The following is a 25,097-nucleotide window of genomic DNA, read 5'->3' on the forward strand; positions in this document are numbered from 1 at the left end:
GGATGTACTCCTACTCCTAGAGGAGAAGTCCATTAACGGCTATTAATCAAGTTTACTTACAGGTCTATCCAGTACCGAGCGGTAGGAAGAGCTGCGTTAGTGCCTGCGGCACCCACGGTTGCCGCACGCACAGTGCAGCACACCTACCGCTCGATCCTGAACACTAATTTTATGTAAATGTAAACCGCGTCTAAGAAGGGCCCGTGAAGCCTTAGGCCCGCGCAACCCATTTTACTGGATAGAGCGCCTATACAGTATCCTGGGTGCGCGGGCCTAACGCTTCACGCCACACTGGTATCTGTCATTTCAAATGTCATTTGAAATGACAGATACCAGGAAGTCGGGACTGCCAATCCCCCCTCCCCTCCTCCCGAAGCAGGGCGCGAAAAGCAGCCTTGCTCCGGGAGGAGGGGAGAACCTGACAGCGGCGAAGCAAAAAAAAAAAAAAAAAAGCGAAAAACCAAAACCAAAAGCAAAAAGTAAGTCGCTTCGCTTCTTCCCTCCTCCCGGAGCAAGGCTGCTTTTCGCGCCCTGCTCCGGGAGGAGGGGAGAAGCGGCGAAGCAACTTAATTTTGCATCCCCGATCGGACTTACTTTTTTTGCAGCCGTCCGGCCATCTGAAGAAGGTATCGTGGCTCCCCTGCCTCCCGGGGGAAGATGGATGCCAGCACGGGGGAAAGCGGCCCCTGTGCATTCAATTGGCTGCTCAAGACGTGACGTCACATGCAGTGACGCCAAACGTCGTGACGTCACGTCTTCAGCAGCCACTTGAATGCACAGGGGCCGCTTTCCCCCGTGCTGGCATCCATCTTCCCCGGGGAGGGGAAGATACCTTCTTCAGATGGACCGGACGGCTGCAAAAAAAGTAAGTTTAGGCAGGAGAAGTCCGATCGGGGATGCAAAAGTAAGTTGCTTCGAAGCGACTTACTTTTTGCTTTTGCTTTTGGTTTTTTTCGCTTTTTTTTTTGTGCTTCGCCGCTGTCAATTCTCCCCTCCTCCCGGAGCAAGGCTGCTTTTCGCGCCCTGCTCCGGGAGGAGGGGAGAAGTGACAGCGGCGAAGCGACTTACTTTTTGCTTTTGTTTTTTTCGCTTTTTTTTGCTTCGGGAGGAGGGAGAGGACTGGGGCTGCCCCGGAGACCGGCACCCATGATCGCGGCCGGGGCAGGTGAGCGGGGGCTGGGGGAAAGCTTGCCACCTACCCTTACCCCTGCCTCTACCGCAGGGTCAGGGTAGGCGGTAAGTTAGCAGGTTAAACGCGCGACAAAACGGCAGGGAAAGATAGCGATAGTCGGGGCGCGGGTTACGGGATGCTAGGGAATAGCTAATTCGCTCGTTTGCATGCAATATCCATGCCGCGTGCGGAAGGGGTTGGCCGGGGATTTTAGGACGCGGTAGGAGTAGGTTAAAGTGGATTCAGGATCGCAGGAAGGGATAACGCGGCCGGAAAGTGAGTAAAACGCGGCTTAGGAGCAGGGTAAACGCGGCCGCACTTTACAGGATAGACCTGTTAGGGAATAGCCACTGCTATTAATTGCATCAGTACATTGGGATCTTCTTAGTGTTTGGGTAATTGCCAGGTTCTTGTGGCCTAGTTTTGGCCTCTGTTGGAAACAGGATGCTGGGCTTGATGGACCCTGGTCTGACCCAGCATGGCAATTTCTTATGTTCTTATGTTAAGGCAGATCATCAGAATGTCCTGGTGAGGTGAAAAGACAAGGGGAATGCAATTATACTAAAATGCATGAAAGAATAACAAAGGCAGGACACAATTAAAAAAAAAAAAAAAAAGACATGCATCATAATATACACTACTCAGGAAAGACAGAAAGCAGTTAAGCCTCTAAACTAGTAATGCATTTTATTGACTGTATTTTCACTGATGTATTTGTTTATTTTGCATTATGTACCTATTGTAGTTTTGTTAACTGCTGTAACCTAAAAACATAGGCCTTTCCAGCGCAGGCAACAAAGCACAGAAAGGAAATGCTACCACATTCAACATATATACATAGGTACAACAGGGAATTGAGAAGTGGGCAGTCTTATTGTAAATATTGGACAAAATATCATGCACAACCAAGTCCAGTGAACTCAGCAAGGCCACACCAGTGTGTCAGAGACACAAGTCAGACTCATCATGAACCACAAGCGCCAGGTACAGAGAAATACTCACAGGATAGATCTCCTCCATTATCTGCATATAGCTCTCCAGGTCCTAGTACTTCTGGAGGTCAGCTCCTGCTTGGCATTGATAACTCCATGAATATTGAAAGGCAACCCAAATGATGTGAGGGTCTGTGCTAAAAACCCAAGAAGAGAGGCGAGACAGGGTGGATGTATCTTTTTACGTGCCGCGGTATATAAAAAAAAAACCGCTGGATAAGACAGAAACATGTAAATTAATGCATAAGAAGCAAACCTTTTCCAAAGGAAAGCGGTCATGATATTAAGCTACAAAGGGATAGACTTAGGAACACTCTAGGACAGTGGTGGGCAATCTGTTTTTAAACAGGGCTAAACTACTGGGCCAGGGGTTCCCCCTTAGAACTTTGAAAATGAGGAAGAAGAATGGTTACAGTGGCAAGTATGCTGCACAGTGAGAGAACCAAAGTGGCAACCATACCAATAAAAATAATTCAAAACAGTTAACAAACAGGATAACAGCAAATAGTTAAAAACTCATAAAAATGTTCGAAACACCCATATAATATTTCAAAACAGACATCAAATAATACCCATAATTAAAACTGGTAAGGATTTTTAAAAATTCACTGTTCTCCATACCTTTGAAAAGAAAATAGGTTCTTACCTGCTAATTTTCTTTCCTGTAATACCACAGATCAGTCCAGACAAGTGGGTTTTGCCTCCCTAGCAGCAGATGGAGTCAGAGAAACAAAACTTTGCGGGACTGCTACATAACAGAGAGTGCCAACTGCAGTCCCCTCAGTACTGACCTATACCCAAGCCAAGATGTAACCCCAAAATCCCTTTATCGGGCTAACAGGGAAAACTATAGGGTCAGAAACCCCCAAAAACTGGAGCCCAAAAACTCCCAAAAACTAAATTTGAAAAAGCCAAACCATGATCAACAACTGCCCAAATACCCTGAAAGGCAAACCAACTTGAACCATCAGTTGGCAAAAAACAGTCTTTCAGCAGTGATGGGATGGGTCTCTGGTCTGATCTGTGGTATTACAGGAACGAAAATTAGAAGGTAAGAACCAATTTTCCTTTCCTGAACATACCCAGATCAGTCCAGACAAGTGGGATGTACCAAAGCACCCCTAGACTGGGCGGGAACCCAAAAGACCCGCACGCAGAACACTCTCACCAAAGAGCGCTTCTTCCTGCGCCCTCAAGTCCATGCGGTAATGACTGGTGAAAGTTGCAATGAGGACCTTACCGCAGCCCTACATCTCCTGAGGTGACAGCAACTGACATTCTGCCTTGGAAGTGGCTAGCGATTTTGTGGAGTGCACCTTCAGCCCCGCTGGAACTTGACGGCCCTTACAAATATAGTCCTGCAAATAGACGCTTTCAACCAAAGGGAAATGCTAGCCTTAGAGGCCTTCTCTCCCTTCTTCCTGCCCCCATATAGGACAAAAAGGTGATCAGAGTGCCGGAACTATTTGACAGCTCCAGAAAACGCACAGAGCTCTCTTCACATCCAAAAGATGCAGCTCCCTGCCCCTGGGGGAAACATTAGACCACTCTGGAAAAGCCGGAAGGCCTACCGATTAACATGAAAGAAGGACATGACCTTAGACCAAAAGAGGGACCATCCGCAAAGAAAGCCCGTCATGGGAAATCCACAGAAAGGGATTCTTGCAAGATAGAGCCTGTAACTCTGAAACCTGTCTGACTGAACAGAAGGCCATCAGGAACCTACCTTCAGAATCAAAGCTTCAGTGCTGCTCTCCTCAAAGGCTCAAATGTAACCCCACACAAAACTCGCAAGATCAAATTAAGGCTCCAAACTGAGAATAACTTCCGGACTGTAAGTCATAAATGCTTGACCTCTTAATAAACGAACCACGTCAGACGCGAAGCCAAGAACCTACCTCACCATCTGTCCCTAAGAGAGCCCAAAACTGACACCTGAACGCGAATCGAACTATAGGCGAGACCTTTAGACTAGCCCTTTGCACAAATTCCAAGATGAGAGGAACCTCCAATGAGAGGGCTGCACCTGTCTCCGAAGTCACCAAGGCTCAAACGCCCTCCAAACCTGAATATACGCCAAAGTGGCAAGTCAATGAGCCTGGAGAAAACGTGGAAAAAACCTGCTCCGAATAACCGTCCAGGCGCAGCCGCCACTTCTCAAAAGCCAAGCCGCGAGACAAAAGTGATCCTCTCAATCTGAAGATATGGGCCCCTGACATAGCAACTTTGGTAGATGAGCCAGCCGAAGGGATCTGACCACCGCCAGATGCACCAGATCTGCAAACCATGGACACCACGGTCACTCAGGTGCTACCAACACCACAGAACCGGGATGCGCCTCTATATGCCTCAGAATTCAACCGACCAGAGGCCAAGGAGGAACCACATACAGCAGGATCCTCGACAGCCAAGGGCACACTAGAGCATCCAGGCGCACTGAACCAACCTCTCTTCTGCGACTGAGGAACCTCTCTGTATTTGCGTTGAACCGTGTCGCCATAAGGCCCAGTTGGGGAACACACCACCAGGCACAAATGCAGTTGCAAGCCTTGTGGGAAACTCCCATTTCCCCCAGATCCAGTTGCTGCCTGCTGAGGAAGTCTGCCTCTTAGTTTTCCACCCCTGTGACATGCGAGGTTGCTATTTCCTCGAGATGGCGCTCTGCCCACACAAACAAACACTGTGTCTCCAGAGTTACCAGCCGACTATTCGTCCTCCCTTGACAGTTGAAGTACACCACTGTTGTCGCATTGTCTGAAAACACGTGAACCTGCGTCCGTGGTGACCAGCACCTAGGCTGGGGGTTTTAGGTCCATTCCCTTCATCAGATTGCACTGAGACAGCCACCAATAGAAAGCAGACCTGGATTCTCTCAGCAGGGCAACGGCAGATGATATTGTACTGACAACAGGTCCCACCTGGGCAACAGAGCATGCTGCAGAAGTCTCATGTGTGCAAATGCCCATGGAATCAAATCTAACGTAGATGCCATGGAACCAAGCACTTGAAAGTAATCCCAAGCCATTGGGAATGTAAGACAAAGCAGGTGTGTCACCTGTGCCTGCAACCTCCTCACTCGATCTTCCAACAAGACACCCTGCCCTTCCTAGTATCGAATAGAGCCCCCAGATACTCCAAGGATTGGGTTGGAACCAGATGGCTCCTTGATATATTTATGACCCAGCCTAGTGATTGCAAGATGTTCATCACCACTGAAACTACCTCCTGCACTCATCCTCCTACTTTGCTCGAATGAGCCATTTGTCCAGGTATAGAAGAACCAGAACTCCTTCCTTGCTCAGTGCCGCAGACACCACCACCATCATCTTGGTGAAGGTTTGAGGAGTCACCAGTCTGAAAGGAAGGGCCTGAAACTGAAAGAGTTGACCCAGCACTATAAAATGGTCCATCTGAAGATACGCGTCCATCCAATCCAGGGACACCAGGAACTCTCCTTTGCGGACTGCTGCTACAACCATGCGCAGTGTCCCCATACGAAAACGCAGCACCTGAAGGGCCCTGTTCACATTTTGCAGGTTGAAAATGGGGTGGAAGGTACCCTCCTTCTTGGGAACCATGAAGTAAATGGAGTACTTGCCCTGCCCTTGTACCTCCTGCGGCACAGGCACAATGACACATAGATCCAGTAACCTCTGCAGCGTCCACCACACAACCTTCTGCTTGCTGCGAAAGACCACGTGAGACTCAAGAAAGGACTCCCTAACTGGGCACAAAAATTTAAGAATGTTGCCATCTCTTATGACCTCCAGGCCCCATGGGTCCAAAGTAATCCTGGTCCACTCCATGTAAAAGCTGGATAAGCTTCCCCCTACAGCTTCAATGCAGGAGTGGGACACCTTGGCTTCCCTGTGTTGACTTTCCACCACCGGCCCCTTGACTGGCACCATCCCTGGCACCTCTACGGCCTCCACGAAAGGACTGCTGGCAGTTGCCCGATGGCTTCACACACACGGAGGTGGTCCTACCAGGATGAAATCTCCTCAAATCCCTGATCCGTGTTTGAGGCGGAAACACCTTCTTACTAGTGCGCTTATCCTCAGGCAGCCTGTTCCCCTTAGATTCCCCCAATGTCTTCATCAGCTGATCCAAATCCTCCCCGAAGAGAAGTTTCCCTTTGAAAGGGAGATTACACATCTGAGCCTTTGACCACATGTCTGCTGACCAATTGCGCAGCCACAAAAGCCTGCGAGCCGCCACCACCGAGACCATACTCCTGGCTGATATGCGAACCAAATCATATAACACATCGCCTACGTAAGCCACCCCAGCCTCTAAACAAGCTGACTGCAGGGCACCATCTCCTGTCGAAGCCAGATCCTGTGCTTTCTGCACCCCACACAGACAGGCCCTCTGCATCAAGCTGGCACAAACGGCGGCCCAAAGACTCAGGGCAGGGACCTCAAACATCCGCTTTAGGTGAATCTCCAACTTGCGGTCCTGCACTTCCTTCAAAATGGCAGCCCCCACCACCGGGATGGTCGTCTTTTACGTGACCACTGACATTGCAGCATCCACCTTCGGTACCCAGTGTCTCCAAAGTCTCCTCCATCAGGGGATATAGCTACCCAACTTCCTGATCTTCTTAGGTAAGGGGAAGGCACTCGGGGGGTGGGGGGGGGGGGGGAGCCCATCCAGGAACAAACTCACCCCCTTGCTATCCGACTCCTGAGTCACTTTAAACCCCAATTCCTCCAAGCCTGGGGAATAAGAGGGCATAGTTCCACTTTCTTAAATAAATGGACAACTCGAGGATCATCCCCCCCTCCAATATTTCATCTGGATCCAGGTCGTCCTTAGCTACATCTGGTTCCACACCAGGTGCCACAGCCACATCAGTGTATGGAACCACGCCCTGGTGGTCCAAAGGTACATCCTGTGGATCATCCATGGAGTCCCCCCCCATCCCTGGGGTCCACCTCAGACTCCACCCGATGCAGTCCCAGGCGATGCAGTAGGTCCCCAGATGCATCTGCGGCCCTCTTAGGCTTCTTCTGCGCAGATAGGGGAGGCCCGACTCTCGCCAGCTTCCTCTTCACCCCCTTCCTTGCCAGGAAAGCTTTAAGCAAAAATCCCTCAGGGTCATCCATCCCCTGCTCCATGCTGTCGTCAGAGTCCCCCCTCATCAGAGTCCCCTGACCCATAGGAGAAAACGGGGGAGGGGAATCTCTGGGTTCTCTAGTTAAAAAAAGACTCTTGCCTACGGCCCTCCGCGGATCCAGCCATCTTACAGGGCCCCCCCGGCTGCCAATACCGATGTCCCCCCCCGAAGGGCAGAAAATCCACTTCCCCAGTGCACCCCTGATGAGGAACCTTCCTCTCCCGAAGCACAACCAGGACAGAGGGAGTGAGAATTCAAGCGTGTAAACTCCAGTCCACAAGCATGGCACACTTCTCTGCGCGGTTCGTGCGCCACACCATGTGCTCCTGCAGTGATGGCCACCCTGCGGCTTGCAAATCCCGCCGGCCTTAATCGCCACTCTGGTGCACGCCTTTTTTTTTCTTCTTAACAATGCTGTGCCATTTCCCGTGGCGCGGAAAAATCAGCCAGGCACTGCCATGGAAAAGACGGCTGCTCTCCGGCCTCAGCACAGCCCTCAGAGACGCGCGTGAAAACAAAAACGACCTCACCAACTGCTGCTGCGCCTCCCCCTGGCCACTAATGCCGCTCCCCTGGTACACATGCTGACCGGCGCAGTAGTTACCTTCTGTCTGCCGAGGCCTGCAGCCTTTGCTACGTCATGGCCGTAGCTTCCGCCCCCCAGCAACCAGGTGTTTGCCTTTCTGCTCCTTTCTTTCTTTTTTTTTTTTTAACTTTAAAATCACAGATACAAAGGCAAAAAACACACACAGGGGTATTTCCCTGATTCCAGGGGCTTGCAGACAGGTCTTGGAGGCCACACACACAATGTTTTCTCTCACTCACTTTTCTTCCCCTTCAGCAGCAGTCTCTGCTTCAACCCTCATGGCCATCCCAAAAGTGGCCCTGATGAGAGAGCCATGTCAGGCTGCTCCTCCTAATCTAACACCCCACTGGCCATGCAGCAGATTCTGGCAGAACTGTGATGCTCCTCCTCTTCCTGCCCTCTGACCTTGTTGATGATTCTGGTTGGGTCATGTTGCCCTCCCTACAATGGGGGACATCACTACCGGCCACCCACACCTGAGTCGATGTTATCAACAAAAGCCCACAATGTCAAGCCATTGTTGATCTGATTCACATTCAAAAAACCCCCTTTTTTTAATTATTTTTCCTAAGATATTAAGTCATTTGATAGCTCACAATCTGTGAATCTTGTCAATAAACCTTGTTCAAGCAGGAGGTCAGCGGATCTATTGTCTGACCCGAACCAACCTCACTGCTAAAAACTAAAAGAAAATTTTTAAAGAGACGGAGGGCAGGTTTCATATATATGAGTATCAAACCCCAACCAGGGTGTGCTCAATCTTGTGCATATAATCATAAACCGAAGCCACCACCGTCCAAATTTTTTTAGAGAGAACACTCTGTGCAACCAATTCTAATTAAGTCTTCGTATCCAAAAGTGAGAAAAATTTCTATGTTCTACTTTCTTTTGAAAAATTATCAAAACGCAGATGACTTAGCGAAATGTGTTGAAAAAGTCCCGACTTATCTGATGGTGAAAAGCCCTCTTTTGAAAAATTATCAAAACGCAGATGACTTAGCGAAATGTGTTGAAAAAGTCCCGACTTATCTGATGGTGAAAAGCCCGACGTAGCCACGTTTCTGGTCTAGGCAGACCTTTCTTCAGGGGATGTTGTCCTATATAAATAGTAGCCGGTGAATCAAAAGCCGTAAAGTACGGATCAGACTTAATGAACATAAGTCAAAATTGAACACAGGCACTCTGACAGCTCCCATAGTGACACATTGTGTACAGCAAGGACATTTATTTAATATGCTGAAATGGACTGTGATAGACCATGTGCCAATATCTCCGAGAGGTGGTGATCGTGAAAGGTTATTAAATAAGCGTGAAGCTTTTTGGATCTTTACGCTTAAAACCCAGGCACCCCATGGCTTAAATGAAGAGCTAGAATGGCTCTCATTAATCTAAATTCATGTCTATGATGTGTTTTGTTGCATTTCGGAAGTTCAGAATGCAATATTGCATAGGGTCTCAAATTCAATATAGCATTTTAACGATTAGTGAAATGCATTCATTAATTGACGTCATTACGCCCACAGCAACGTACGTTGTAATTGGCAGCTCATTCATCTGTGCACCGGGTTTAAAAACAGAGGGAGTTAGCAGACAGCGTCTCTACACCGCTGAACGCATTCATGGCGTCTGTTTGAAGAAATGATTGATTTTCCGCAGAAGGCTTTTGATTCACCGGCTACTATTTATATAGGACAACATCCCCTGAAGAAAGGTCTGTCCAGACCAGAAACGTGGCTACGTCGGGCTTTTCACCATCACATAAGTCGGGACTTTTTCAACACATTTCGCTAAGTCATCTGCGTTTTGATAATTTTTCAAAAGAGGGCTTTTCACCATCAGATAAGTCGGGACTTTTTCAACACATTTCGCTAAGTCATCTGCGTTTTGATAATTTTTCAAAAGAAAGTAGAACATAAAAATTTTTCTCACTTTTGGATACGAAGACTTAATTAGAATTGGTTGCACAGAGTGTTCTCTCTAAAAAAAATTTGGACGGTGGTGGCTTCGGTTTATGATTATATGCACAAGATTGAGCACACCCTGGTTGGGGTTTGATACTCATATATATGAAACCTGCCCTCCGTCTCTTTAAAAATTTTCTTTTAGTTTTTAGCAGTGAGGTTGGTTCGGGTCAGACAATAGATCCGCTGACCTCCTGCCTGAACAAGGTTTATTGACAAGATTCACAGATTGTGAGCTATCAAATGACTTAATATCTTAGGAAAATAATTTAAAAAAGGGGGTTTTTTGAATGTGAATCAGATTACATAGTGTGATTCCCCCAAAAATTGTTTTGGGTGCTTTTTCATATTTGGTATAAGCCATTGTTGATGACATCGCTGCAAGGCACAGGGAGGCTGGAGATAATGGGGCAAATTGAGGACCAGAAAATGCCTGTCATCGGGCCAGGTTCGGCCCGTGGGCCATAGTTTGCCTACCCCTGCTCTAGGAGAAAGGGTGATGAGGGCCAGGAATATCCTTCTAGAGGAGGTGGTAGCGACAACAACAGGCAACTGACTTCAAAAAAGCACGGGATGTTCCAGATGAAACTGACTTTTTTGAAGTCAGTTGCCTGTTGTTGTCGCTACCACCTCCTCTAGAAGGATATTCCTGGCCCTCATCACCCTTTCTCCTAGAGCAGGGGTAGGCAAACTATGTAATGAAGCACTGGGATATCCTGCACAGAACTATGTATCCTGCACAGAACTATGTAATGAAGCACTGGGATATGTATCCTGCACAGAACTATGTAATGAAGCACTGGGATATCCTGCACAGAACAGCAGTGTTGTGCTCAGGCGGAGTCGTGGACCCTTGGGCCGGCCTGGAGGTTGGTATAAGGAAGGCCGGTAGGTGGAGTTGGTGAGGAATAGCAGAAGTCTTCACCCGCGCGGTGCGGTACCCCCCAGGAGGCACCCGTAGGGACCGACTGCGGGGACTCAGGCGAGAGACGTTCGGGGGTAGCTGGTATAAACTGGAACAAGAGCAAAGGAGGACCAGCAACAAGAGTTCAGAGTCTATGATAATCCCTGAGAAGGGTAAGAGGCCGGATGGAGAGTCGGGCACTGGCTGGCAACAGAGATAGGTGAGCGTGCCAAGCCTAGCGGTCAAGGTCCAAGCAGGGCCAGGGTAGGGGCCAAAGGCCAGCAGGAAAATCAGGAGCAAACCGAGGTCGAACCCCAGGGGTCAGCAGCAAGACAGGAGTCCAAGGTCAGAAGGCAGACCAGGGTTGGAGCAGGGCAGAACCAGGAGCGTCAGGAACAAGCTGGGGTCAAAAGCCAAGAGTCAGCAGCAGAACTGGAGTCCAACGTCAGTAGGCGGACTGAGGTCGAGGCAGGCGGCAAGCAGGAGCATCTGGAACAAGCCGGGGTCAAAAGCCAGGAGTCAGCAGCAGAACTGGTGTCCAAAGTCAGTAGGCGAACTGAGGTCGAGGCAGGCGGCAACCAGGAGCGTCTGGAACAAGCCGGATTCGAGAACCAGGGATCAAGAGCGAGACTGGAGTACAAGCAGCAACTCAAGGCACAGAGGAACTGTGTGAACCTCGTTGCAAGGCAAAGTGAGGAAGTCTTGCGTCTGCTTATATACTGTAGCTGATGAGTGACCTCACCTCGGGGGCGGAGCAGCACTTCCGGGTACCGGGGCTGAAGGACCCAGCCCTCGCGCACGCGCGAGGCCATCAAGATGGGCAGAGTCTGGAGAGGCTTCGGCGGCGTTTCCGTGAGGCAAGGCTGGAGCCATGTGGCTGGACCCCGGCGGGCCAGGCGTCCTTCTCCGTGACAGGAAGAAGGCAAGAGAGCCCAGGCTTGAGTGGAGCGAGGCCAGAGCCGCGCGGGGAGTCCTCACGGGGAAACACAGGAACCATGCTGTCCGGTAGTCTGGAAGCAGGGTGTCCCCCTCCGCGGTCCCCGGGAAGGTAAGAGGCCCCGAGCCCGACAGGGGTGGAGGTGGTCAAGACCGCAACAGTACCCCCCCCCCCCCTCTATGCCCCCTCTTTCGGGATCCAGGTTTCCCGGGATGTTCCAGATGAAATTGTTGGAGGAGAGATTGTCCAAAATGTTTCGGGCAGGTTCCCAGGTGTTCTCTTCATCTCCACAACCCCTCCCAAGCTAGGAGGTACTCCCAACGTCGGTTGTGGAAGCGGACGTCTACGACCTCACGGACTTGGAACGTTGTATCATCAGTCACCGCGGGGGAGGTGACTTCTGGAGGCTTACGATGGTATCGAGAGAGCAGCGAAAAGTGGAAAACGTTATGGATATGCATAGTGGATGGGAGTCGTAGTCGATAGGAAACTAGTCCCACTCTCTCGGCTACATGAAAAGGCCCACAAAACTTGGGAGCAAGCCTTCTAGAAGGCAGTTTGAGGTGGATGTGTTTGGTGCTGAGCCAGACACGATCTCCAGGCTGAAAGGTTGGTGCTGGGCGTCGGTGTCGATCAGCAAACCCGTTTAGTAGTGCGAGAAGCGGCAATCAATTTTTCTTGGATGGTTTTCCAAAGACCTTGTAGCGTTGAGCCGATAGGTGTACCGCTGGAGAGCTTGTGGGAGTAAGCAAAGGTAAACGCGGCTTTAATTGTCGTCCATAAACAACTTGAAACGGAGAATCTCCCGTGGCTGCGTGGGGCCTGATTTTGTACGAGAACTCAGCCCACGGCAAGAGCTCGGCCCAATTATTCTGTCTCTCGTTTGCGAAGGCTCGGAGGAAGGTTGTTTTAAAGAACGGTTCATCCGTTTGGCTTGGCCGTTGCTTTGAGGATGGAAGGCCATGGAGAAGCTAAGCTGGACCTTAAAGCACTTACACAAGGCTCTCCCAGTACCGGGCTGTAAATTGCGGTCCTCGGTCCGAGTCGATATCCACAGGCAGCCCATGCAGACGGAAAAATGTGGCGAGCGAACAACAGAGCTAGCTCGGGGGCTGACGGGAGCTTAGGCAAAGGCACAAAGTGGGCCATTTTAGAAAAGCGTCGACTGTGACCCAAATCACGGTGTTCCCCAGAGAGGAGGGTAGGTCCACAACAAAGTCTGTCGCTATATGTGTCCAGGGTTCCGTGGGCACCGGGAAGTGGTTGTAACAAACCCCAAGGAGCTCCGATTTAAGGGTTTTTGCCTAGCGCAGGTGGGGCACGAGATGACATACGTGCGCACGTCTCTGCGCACGTTGGGCCACCAATAGTAGCGATTCAGAAGTTCGAGAGTTCTCTCCCTACCGGCGTGGCCTCCAGTAAGGGAATCATGGGCCCAAGTTAGCACTTTCTTGCGCAAGCGTTGGGCACAATGGTTTCGGTCTTGAGACTGGATGGTCGTAGCGGCTATGTGGACCTTGGCAGGGTCCAGGATGAACTGAGGAGGATCAATGCCTTCTTCTGGTTCTGAGAGCCTCGACAGGGCGTCTGCTCTGACGTTCTTGCTGGCGGGTCGATAGTGAAGAGAGAAATTGAATCAACTGAAGAAGAGCGACCCACCTAGCCTGTCGAGGGTTCAGTCTTTATGCTTGCGAGAGGAATTCGAGGTTTTTGTGATCGGTGTAGACAGTAATGGGATGGAGTGCACCCTCCAGCCACTGTCTCCATTCCTTGAAAGCTAGTTTAATTGCTAGGAGCTCCTTGTCTCCTATGCTATAGTTACATTCAGCGGGCGTAAATTTCTTAGAGTAGAAGGAGCAAGGTAGTAGTTGTCCCCCAGGAGAGTGTTGACTGAGGACGGCTCCAACAGCGAGATTGGAGGCGTCCACCTCCACTATGAATGGACGTTGGGGATCAGGGTGGCGGCAAGCAGGTGTCAGCAAGGAAGGCCTGTTTGAGATTTTCAAAAGCTTGGATAGCTGTATCGGGCAAAGTCTTAGCATCCGCTCCCTTGCGAGTTAATGCTGTGAGGGGGAGCCACTAGACGTGAGTAATGCGGGATAAAATGTCTGTAGAAGTTGGCAAACCCCAAAAATGTTGCAAAGCTTTAAGTCTGTGGGCCGGGGCCAGTTGAGAAGGTGGAAACCTTTTCGGGGTCCATTTGAAGCCGTAGAGGATACTATATATCCCAGGAACGGCAAGGACTCACAGTCAAACATGCATTTTCCAACTGACATACAAATGATTGTCCTTAAGGACTTGAAGTACTCGACGAACATGATTATGGTGGGACTCTAGGTCCTTGGAGTAGATGAGGACATCATCAAGATATACTATAACATAGGAGTTTAACATCTCTCTCAGTACCCTCATTCATGAGGTTTTTGGAAGATGGCCGAGCATTGCATAGTCCAAAAGGCATTACCCTATATTCATAATGCCCGTCTCGGGTTTTGAAGGCCGTCTTCCATTCGTCGCCGGGGCGAATGTAGACCAAGTTGTAGGCCCCCCTAAGGTCGAGTTTGGTAAACCACTTGGCTCCTTGTATCCTGTCCAGTAGTTCTGGGATTAACGGAAGGGGGGTAGCGATCCTTCCTTGTGATAGCGTTCAACCCCCGATAGTCTATGCATGGTCGGAGGGACCCATCTTTTTTGGGCAACGAAAAGAAGCCCGTTCCGGCAGGCGAGCGAGAGGGGCGAATAAAACCCTTGGCTAGGTTCTCCGTAATGTACTGTGACATAGCTTGAGTTTCTGGAAGCGAGAGGGGGTACACGGGACCCCGAGGCGGAGTTTTCCAGGAAGTACATCGATAGCGCAGTCGAAGGGTTGATGTTGGGGAAGTAGCTCTGCTTTCTCCTTGGAAAATACCTCGGCTAAGTCTCTATATGGGTGCGGGTGGTAGTACCGCAGTATTTAGCAATGAGACTTGACGTGATTGGAGTCCTTTGAGGCAATGAGGTAAAGCAGTACGGACTCCACTGCGCAAGTTGAAGGGTGTCCCACTGGATAACTGGGAGTGACGCTGAAGCAAGGGTAACCCGAGGACGATGGGGTGCACAGCTTTCTCCAGCACGAGAGCGTAATTTCTTCTGAATGAAGAATTCCAGTCTGGAGCATCAGAGGCGTAGTAGATTCTGAGATGATCCCAGGGAGCATGTGCCGCGGATCGATGCGGACACGTAGCGGTGGGTTTTGGGGTGTAGTGGGCAAATTCAATTGCCGTAACCAAGTCGGCAGGATAAAATTCCCTTCTGCTCCTGAATCAATGAAAGCCATGGTGTGAAAATACCTCCGGGGTATATCAAGGTTACTGGAACTGTGGCATCGAGGAGCTAGCCCGCACAGCCAGGAGTAGCCCCCAGAACCTCCTAGACTCGGGCGTTTCCGGACGTTCCTTGCACCGTGTGAGGAAATGTCCCTTGCCGCCAAAGTAGAGGCAAGTCCTTGGGTGCGGCGTCTTGTCTTCTATTTTCTTCTGGCGAAAGCGGGGAGCGACCTACTTGCATGGGTTCCTCTGAGGCGGGAGCGGCAGCGAGCGTCTTGGGCGGAGATCTGGGAAGGCGTGGTCTAGAAGACGTGGGGGCCACTGGTGAGAGGCTTGCGAAATGAACGGCTTTCTCTTGCCCGTTGCTGGAGTCTCCGAGTCCACTCGACCTGCCAAATCGATGAGGTCGTTCAGGTCGTCAGGAATATCTCTTGCAGCTAGCTCGTCCTTGATCCGACTTGCTAGGCCCTCAAAGAAGATACCCTTTAGACTGTCCTCATGCCAGCCCAGTTCTATGGCAAGCGTGCGAAAACTCAATGGCGTATTCCACCAAAGAGCGGGAACCTTGCCGCAGTTGTAGCAGGTCAGAAGAGGCGGTCGCCAAGTGAGCAGGATCATCAAAGGCTTGTCGCAGGTTTTAAAACAAACTGTTCCAAATTGTGCAAGAGAGGGTCACCACTTTCCCCACAATGGGCGAGGCCCAGTGGAGCGCCTTTCCGTCGAGAAGGAGAAAATATAGGCGACTTTTACAGAGTCTGAGGGGAACTGAGCAGGCAAGAGCGAGAAGCGGACGTAGCACTGGTTTGAAGGAAACCCCGGCAGGCTGTGCTACTCCCAGAGAAGCGAGTTGGAGCAGGGAGCTGGGTGATCACTGCTAGGCTTCCAGCTGGCGTTGGAGGTGGAGGAGGAGGCGGCTCTGCAGTGCCGGGTTCCAGTCGAGTGGTTAGCTGTTCCACAGTGGCAGTCAGTGCCTCAAGACACTGTTTTGCTGCTGCTGTAGTCGCTGTGCCATGCCATGGAATAGACTGCAAGCTAGGCCCTCTCCGCCGGGTCCATGGCCTTGCAAACGTTGCGCTCAGGCGGAGTCGTGGACCCTTGGGCCGGCACTGGAGGTTGGTATAAGGAAGGCTGGTAGGCGGAGTTGGTGAGGAATAGCAGAAGTCTTCACCCGCGCGGTGCGGGTACCCCCCCAGGAGGCGCCCGTAGGGACCGACTGCAGGGACTCAGGCGAGAGACGTTCGGGTGGTAGCGGGTATAACTGGAACAAGAGCAAAGGAGGACCAGCAACAGGAGTTCAGAGTCTATGATAATCCCTGAGAAGGGTAAGAGGCCGGATGGAGAGTCGGGCCCTGGCTGGCAACAGAGATAGGTGAGCGTGCCAAGCCTAGCAGTCAAGGTCCAAGCAGGGCCAGGGTAGGGGCCAAAGGCCAGCAGGAAAATCAGGAGCAAACCGAGGTCGAACCCCAGGGGTCAGCAGCAAGACAGGAGTCCAAGGTCAAAAGGCAGACCGGGGTCGGAGCAGGCAGAACCAGGAGCGTCAGGAACAAGCTGGGGTCAAAAGCCAAGAGTCAGCAGCAGAATTGGAGTCCAACGTCAGTAGGCGGACTGAGGTCGAGGCAGGCGGCAAGCAGGAGCGTCTGGAACAAGCAGGGGTCAAAAGCCAGGAGTCAGCAGCAGAACTGGAGTCCAAAGTCAGTAGGCGAACTGAGGTCGAGGCAGGCGGCAAGCAGGAGCGTCTGGAACAAGCCGGAGTTGAGAACCAGGGATCAAGAGCGAGACTGGAGTACAAGCAGCAATTCAAGGCACAGAGGAACTGTGTGAACCTCGAGCAAGGCAAAGTGAGGAAGTCTGGCGTCTGCTTATATACTGTAGCTGATGAGTGACCTCACCTCAGGGGCGGAGCAGCACTTCCGGGTACCGGGGCTGAAGTACCCAGCCCTCGCGCGCAAGGCCATCGAGATGGGCGGAATCTGGAGAGGCTTCGGCGGCGTTTTCGTGAGGCAAGGCCGGAGCCATGTGGCTGGACCCGGGCGGGCCATGGTGTCCTTCTCCGTGGACAGGAAGAAGGCAAGAGAGCCCAGGCTTGAGTGGAGCGAGGCCAGAGCCGCACGGGGAGTCCTCACGGGGAAACAGTAGTCTGGAAGCAGGGTGTCCCCCTCCGCGGTCCCCGGGAAGGTAAAAGGCCCCGAGCCCGACGGGGGTGGAGGCGGTCGGGACCGCAACAAGCAGTTCAGCCCCCAAGTAGCTGCACCATGACTACTTTGTACTTCTAAGAGAGCTCAAAAGTAACCTTCATGGAATGGCGATTGTAAACCAAAACTGTGCTGGTATAATAGCAATAGGCTTCCAAGAGGACGGGGTGATTTGTCTAGAGACACCATAGTTAAAACCCAAACTTGTATAAGCATCCAGAAGCTGGATGTTTTCCAACAGCCTCACTAACCTTGATGGCTGTGGGGACAATTACAAAAATTGGTAATAAGACACAGAAGGAGGCCTGGGAGTTGACTTGATTTAAATATTGGTCTTCTAAGAAAACACAGTTGAAGATGACAAGGCTTGAAATGGCCCTAACCAATGGAGGTGGTGGAGGCCATGGCTGTAGCAGATTTTGGACATGCTTGGGATAGACAGAAGGCAGTAGTGGTAAGAGGATTGAAAGCACATAAAAAAGGAAAATAGAATGGTGTTTGAAAGAACAATATGCACAAATTTGTACACTATGCTGTACATGAGAACTTTTGTACACACAGACCACAAAATACTAAAGAAAACATTGGCAGAGAGCTTACGTAGAAGATTAAGAAGGTGGTGGTGGTGGGGGGGGGGGGGGGGGGGGAGTTGGTATAGGGTTGCATATAGGAATATATATGCATATCTACCAAAAATGGATGAATCTCAACTGCATAGACTGGATGGGCCTTTTTTGTCTTTTCTGCTGTTATTTACTTGCCTGCTCCTAAATCTGTATTCCAATATGCTGGAGGCAAAGTTACATCTCTGAGTCACCTAGTCCAAGAAAAGATGTGGACTGAGTCCATCAAATGCAAAACAAAACATTAGGCTATAGAAAAGATTCACTCAAACTCTAACAAGGTGATAAAGAGCATCAGAGGTTAACAATCTCATAATGCAAACACTGTTCTAGGATTCATGTATCAAAGGGTTTTCCCATTTTGTGTCTATGGGAAAAATGTTTAGTACATTTGGCTCTTATGTTTGATAAATACTGTACGGTTATCTGTATGTAAAGATAAATTACCTGACAGTAATCTCTGGAGGAGCAGCAGGGTAATTAAAAGGATAAGCACAGGACAAAGAAAGCGTCTCCTGAAACATAAAGATAAAGCTGTATAGATGGTGTGTACAGTTTTAAAACCAAATAACATTAATGACATTATACTGTGTTACAGAGAAGCCTAACAAACAGAAGAAAGTTGCCCTACAAAACTATCTACCAAGTTTATTTACAGTATTTAAGATGAAATTATGATTTACCTGATAACTTCCTTTCCTTCTGCTCTACCAGTCCAGAACATATTGGTTCTGTCCCTCATCAGGCAAAGATCTTTTTTTTATGACATCACATGTAAGTATGTCATGAATAGAACCAGTATAGCCAATATACTACTGTCATAGCTAAATCCACAGAACTCTAACAATATCAGAATATTAACTTAAATATAACCTATTATTTAATCAATAATATGAAGACAATTTTTTTTCTCCTATGTTAACCGTTTTCCTTAAAGAAAATGAGAAGCACTCTTTTCGTCAATAAGCAGCCATGATCTTAGGGTTGATTGCCATCTGGTTGCAATGAATGGACTTCTCTTAGCAAGTAGAGTTTTTTTTTGGCTCTACTGAGCATCTGTGGAGGTTCATTAGTCTTTTTCATCTGCACAAAAGCCATGGACAAGATTTCTCTCTCCCAGTGTTTCGCTTCACGGTGTGGTTTTTCTTTTCAAGAGTTTTTCTCTCATTTGCTTCACAGCAGTCCTCGAATGGAGAAAACTACTTACCTATAATTTTTCGTTTTCCTAGTGTAGACAGATGGACTCAGACCAGTGAGTATGTGCTCCTCTGCTTGCAGATGGGAGACGGAGTCAGATTTCAAGCTGACGTCATCCTGGGGTACATATACCCTGCACTGACCTCACTTCCTCAGTATCCTCCTTGAAAAGCCATTGTTGATTATATATTTTGCATAACTTTGTTTTATACTTATTAAACTTGATTAACTGATTCAATTGATTTGAAAAACTGGAGACCGCCAGTGCACTCAACTAAGTCAATGCCGACACCAGCTAACTGAGGGTGTCTTGAACTGAGGGTAGGCAACGGCTTACCAGTATTTGTTTAGTCTTGAGGTTCGCTTTCCCAGGTCCTCCTTCTCTGGGGGCAGCCGTGGGCAGGTAAGTAATTTCTCTATTTCCTAGCATGTAGCCAGATGGACTCAGACCAGTGGGATATACAAAAGTTACTCCCGGTCACTTAGTACTGCCCACTTAGTACTGCCCTTGTGAAGGCTGCGTCTTCTCGGGTCTGAACATCTAGGCGGTAGAACCTGGAGAAGGTGTGTAGGGAAGACCACGTTGCCGCCCGACAGATCTCGGGGACGATAGCAGCTTGGTTTCTGCCCAAGATACTGCTTGGACCCTAGTAGAATGAGCCTTAACCTGTAGTGGTAATGGCTTCCCTGCCTCTATGTAGGCTGCTTTGATTACTTCCTTGATCCAGCGGGCTATGGTTGCCTGTGAGGCTGCTTCTCCTTGTTTCTTCCCGCTGTGGAGGACGAACAGGTGATCTGATTTGCTCATTGGTTCCAATCTTTTCAGGTATCGTACCAGGATTCTACTGACATTTAGGTGGCGAAGAAGGCTTGAGTCTTCAGAGTCCTTATTTTCAACAGGAGATGGTATGGAGATGGCTTGGTTCAGATGAAATTTGGAAAACACTTTCGGTAGGAAGGAGGGAATGGTGCACAGTTGTATGGTTCCAGGAGTGAATCTAAAGAAGGGCTCCCGGCAGGATAGTGCCTGTAGTTCGGAGATAGCCGAGCTGAACATATTGCCACCAGGAATACTGTCTTCAATGTTAAGAGGCATAGTGACAGACAGCCTCCGCTAGGAAGTCTAATACCAGATTGAGGTTCCATTGGGGCACTAGTCACTTTAGGAGTGGCCGAAGTTGCTTGACCCCTTTTAGGAAACGGGTCAAATCCAGATGTGCTGCTAGACGGATACCGTTCACTTCGGCTCTGAAGCAGGAGAGGGCAGCTACTTGGACCTTGAGTGAGTTGAGAGACAGTCTCTTCATCATACCGTCCTGTAGAAACTCCAGGATCATGGGGATTCTGGCTGTCCGCGGGAGTCCTGCGGTCCTCGCACTAGGCTTCAAATATTCTCCAGATACATATGTATGTCAGGGATGTGGAGAACTTGCACACTCATAGAAGGGTGTCAATCATGGGTTTCGAGTAACCGCGCTTCTTCAGGCGAGTCCTCTCAAGGGCCAAACCATAAAATAGAATTGAGATGGATCTTTGTGAAGGATTGGGCCCTGCTGGAGAAGGTCCCTGTGTGCAGGTAGGCACAGAGGGCTCCCGGCAAGGAGTCTTTGCATGTCTGCGTTCCATGGGCATCTTGGCCAATCTGGCACTACTAGTAGGACTAGTCCCCTGTGGTGTTCTATCTTGCGGATGACCTTGCCAACTAATGGCCATGGGGGGAAGGCGTACAGTAAGACTTCCTCTGGCCAGGTCTGGACAAGGGCGTCAATCACTTGGGAGTGTGGCTCTTGTCTGCAGCTGAAGAACCTGGGGACTTGGGCACTGATGTAGGTGGCCAGTAGATCCATGGCTGGTAGGCCCCAGCGATTCACTAACAGTTGTGGTCGACAGCTTCCATTCTCCTGGGTCCAGACTCTCTCTGCTGAGGAAATCTGCTGAGATGTTGTCTTTTCCTGCGATGTGGGAGGCCGAGATCCCTTGTAGGTTTATCTCCACCCATGCCATGAGAGGATCTATCTCCAGGGACACCTGCTGGCTCCTGGTTCCTCCTTGGCAGTTGATGTAGACCACCATTGTGGCATTGTCTGACATTACTCAAATCGCTTTGTCTTGGAGTCTGTGGTTGAATCGCAGGCAAGTTAGTCTGACTGCTCGAGCTTCTAGGCAGTTTATGTTCCATCCTGCCTCTTCCTTGCTCCATTGACCCTGGGCCGTCAGTTCCTGACAGTGGACTCCCCACCCTTGCAGGCTCGCATTCTTGGTGAGCAAGATCCAGTTCGGTGGGGATAGGTTTACTCCTCTGCTTAGGTGGTCTTCCTGTAGCCACCATTGAAGCTGAGAACGTACTTCTGCTGGAAGTTGGAGGCGAATTGAGTAGTTCTGGGACAGTGGGTTTCAGCATGAGAGCAAGGATCGCTGGAGTGGTCGCATGTGGGCCCTTGCCCATGGAACGACTTCCAGGGTTGATGCCATGAGGCCTAGGATTTGGAGATAGTCCCATACTCTGGGGCGCGCATTGGTCATCAATCGTCGTAGCTGTTCCATCAGCTTCCTTCTCCTCGGGGGAGGAAGAAAGACTTTGTTCTCTTTGGTGTCGAAACGGGCCCCCAGGTACTCTAGGGACTTGGAGGGCTGCAGACTGCTCTTGCCAGTGTTCACGACCCAACCGAGCTCCTGCAGTAGGTTCTTGACGTTGCTGGTCACCTGCTGGCTCTCTTCTGAAGACTTTGCCCTGACCAGCCAGTCGTCCAGGTAAAGGTGGTTTAAGATTCCTTCCTTCCTTAGTGTTGCCGCCACGACCACCATGATTTTGGAGAATGTTCTGGGGGCAGTTGCCAGGCCGAAGGGTAGCGCTTGGAACTGGTAATGGTGACCCAGTATCACAAAACGTAGAAAGTGTTGGTGTTCTTGATGGACTGGAATGTGAAGGTAGGCTTCAGAGAGGTCCAGGGAGGTCAGGAACTCCCCTGGTAGTATTCGCAGATGACGGTTGATGTTCTTGAGATCCAAGATGGGCCAGAATGGTCCTTCCTTCTTGGGAACGATAAAATAGATGGAATAGTGCCCCGTATTTTGCTGGGGCGCAGAAACCTGAGTTATTGCCTTCAGGCTGAGTAATCTTTTCAGAATGGCTTCCATTGCCAGTCTTTTGGTATGGGAGTGGCAGGGTGACATGATAAATTTGTCCTGAGGAATGCTGTGGAACTCCAGAGTATCCTTCTCAGATGATGTTTAGCACCCATTTGTCCGACGTGATCTCGACGCATCTTTGGTAAAGAGGGAAAGTTGACCTCCTATTTCCTATTCCCGTGGATGTATCGGCCCCTTCTCATTGGGTGGCACGGCTTGAGCCTGCCCCTTGGTCTGTTGGTTCCGAAAGGACTGGGGCCTTCTGGAGGGACAGGGTGCTTGGACCTGCGAGTTCCTAAAGGGTTTAAAGCGTTGAGAACCTCTGCCTCTGGCTCTTCTGGGCGACGGGCGCTGGGATCTTTTACCCCTGTCTTCCGGTAGCCAAGGCAATGGTGATTTTCCCCAAGTGCAAGGTGTTGCATATAGGGAAAAATAACCCTTGCTTTAGTTTCACGATGTTAGGTTCCATATTAGGAGCTACCACCCAGGAAAAGGATCTAGGCATCATAGTGGATAATACTTTAAAATCGTTGGCTCGGTGTACATAAGAACATAAGAAATTGCCATGCTGGGTCAGACCAAGGGTCCATCAAGCCCAGCATCCTGTTTCCAACAGAGGCCAAAACCAGGCCACAAGAACCTGGCAATTACCCAAACACTAAGAAGAATCTATGCTACTGATGCAATTAATAGCAGTGGCTATTCCCTAAGTATAATTGATTAATAGCCATTAATGGACTTCTCCTCCAAGAACTTATCCAAACCTTTTTTGAACCCAGCTACACTAACTGCACTAACCACATCCTCTGGCAACAAATTCCAGAGCTTTATTGTGTGTTGAGTGAAAAAGAATTTTCTCTGATTAGTCTTAAATGTGCTACTTGCTAACTTCATGGAATGCCCCCTAGTCCTTCTATTATTCGAAAGTGAAAATAACTGAGTCACATCTACTCGTTCAAGACCTCTCATGATCTGAAAGACCTCTATCATATCCCCCCTTAGCCGTCTCTTCTCCAAGCTGAACAGCCCATACCTCTTCAGCCTTCCTCATAGGGAATGTTATGCCGGTATGTGGAACCAAGGCCGACGGCCGCTTACCTTGAGTAGAGGTTCTCGGAACTGGAGGCTCAGCGAGTACGTTGGGTAGAAGACTTCAGATAGTCCAGGTAGACCAACAGCGAGACGGGATCCAGGCAGGGTGATCCAAGGGTCAGGTTGAGAGTAGCGCAATCCAGTCACAGTCCGGTTCGAGGCAGGCGGCAAGCAAGCAGGAACCAAGGCAACAAATCCGAAGGCAGGCGGCAGGCAGAATAATCCAGTAACAGTCCAGGTCAAGGCAGGCAGCAAACAGGAACCAAGGCAACAAGTCCGAAGGCAGGCGGCAGGCAGAATAATCCAATAACAGTCCAGGTCACGGCAGGTAGCAAACAAGCAGGAACCAAGGCAACAAATCCGAAGGCAGGCAGCAGGCAGAGTAATCCAAAGGGCGGTCCGGGTCTGGCAATCAACAAGTAGCAGGAACACAGCAAGAACTCTCCAAACGCAATAGTGGCCGAAGCAACACAGAAGAGGAGAAGCTCCCTTAAATAGACCAAATCTCCCGCGCAGCCCGGCAGCTCTGTCGGCGTCTGATGTCAAAAGGGGGCGTGGCTAAGGCTCCGAATCGCGCGGAGACGCGCCGCGGGAGACGCCAGTGTCAGGAGAACGCCGACTCAAACAGGAGGTAACAGTACCCCCTCTGCAAGACCCTCCTCTCTTCTCCCGAGGTCTGGGTTTGAGAGGAAAACGTTGGTGAAACTTTTTAAGCAAACGAGGGTGCCTGTAAGTTATGAGCAGGTTACCAAGAGTTCTCTTCCGGTCCAAAGTTTTTCCAGGAAATTAAATATTGAAGTTGTCCCCTACACCTTCTGGAATCCAGAATGTCCTTTATTTCAAATTGATTATCATTCTGAATTAAGTGTAGATTAGGTCTTCTCTTCCTGGAGGGCCAAGACATAATTGCAGGTTTGAGTAATGACACGTGGAAAGTGTTGTGAATCCGCAAGGAGGACGGTAAAGAATGTCTATAGGTGACAGCATTAATCTGTTTCTCAATCGGGAAAGGGCCAATAAAGCGAGGAGCAAATTTTAATGATGGCATGCATAAACGAAGATTGCGCGCGCTCAACCACACGAGATCTCCTGCCTTGAGTTGAGGGGCAGGACATCTCATCTTATCCGCTTGGAGCTTCATTTTGGCTGCATTTTGTAATAATAAGGTTCGTGTCTCCACCTATACCTTGGTCATGGATGCGATGGTTGTGTTGGCAGCCAGACAGTTAGAAGACATAGCAACAGGTAATGGAAGTCGTGGATGTCTCCCAAAGACTATAAAAAAGGGAGACCTCCCCGTGGCCTGGTGCAAATGATTATTATGACATATTTCTGCCCAGACCAACAGGGAAGCCCAGTTGTCTTGTCGCTGATTGACATAGGAGCGAAGAAAGGCTTTCAAAGATTGATTCGTCTGTTCTGAGAGTCCATTGGTTTGGGGGTGATAGGCAGAGGAGAATTCAAGTTTGATTTTTAGAAGTTTGCACAGTTCTTTCCAAAATCGAGCCGTAAATTGCACCCCTCTATCCGAGACAATACTGAGAGGAAAGCCATGAAGACGGAAAATGTGTTGCAGAAATAGATGAGCTAATTCTGAAGCAGAAGGTAGACCAGGCAGCGGAATGAAATGAGCCATTCTAGAGAAACGGTCCACCACCACCCAAATGACCGTATTGTTGTTCGAAGGTGGAAGATCCGTGATAAAATCGGTGGCAATGTGAGTCCAAGGTTTCGTGGGAACAGGTAATGGTTGTAACAGACCAAAGGGCTTTCGTCGCGGAGTCTTCTGGGCTGCGCATACCGAACATGATTCTACATAAGCCTTAATATCTTTCTCCCACTGGGGCCACCAATAATGTCTGGACACCAGCTCCTTGGTTCGTGAAATT

General features: G+C 49.8%; 1 protein-coding gene across 2 annotated transcripts in view; it reads right to left on the bottom strand.

Annotated features, from left to right (window-relative positions):
• The window catches only part of RWDD2B (RWD domain containing 2B), a 137,271-nt gene that overhangs the window by 11,853 nt on the left and 100,321 nt on the right, over positions 1-25,097 (bottom strand). For both annotated transcript variants that reach the window (XM_029578723.1, XM_029578722.1), the window contains exon 3: positions 18,238-18,305. In XM_029578723.1, coding sequence (XP_029434583.1) covers positions 18,238-18,305 — 68 coding nt within the window. The remainder of the gene's footprint in view (positions 1-18,237; positions 18,306-25,097) is intronic.

Source organism: Rhinatrema bivittatum, chromosome 15 (genome assembly GCF_901001135.1).
Source record: "Rhinatrema bivittatum chromosome 15, aRhiBiv1.1, whole genome shotgun sequence".
Taxonomy (NCBI): Eukaryota; Metazoa; Chordata; class Amphibia; order Gymnophiona; family Rhinatrematidae; genus Rhinatrema; species Rhinatrema bivittatum.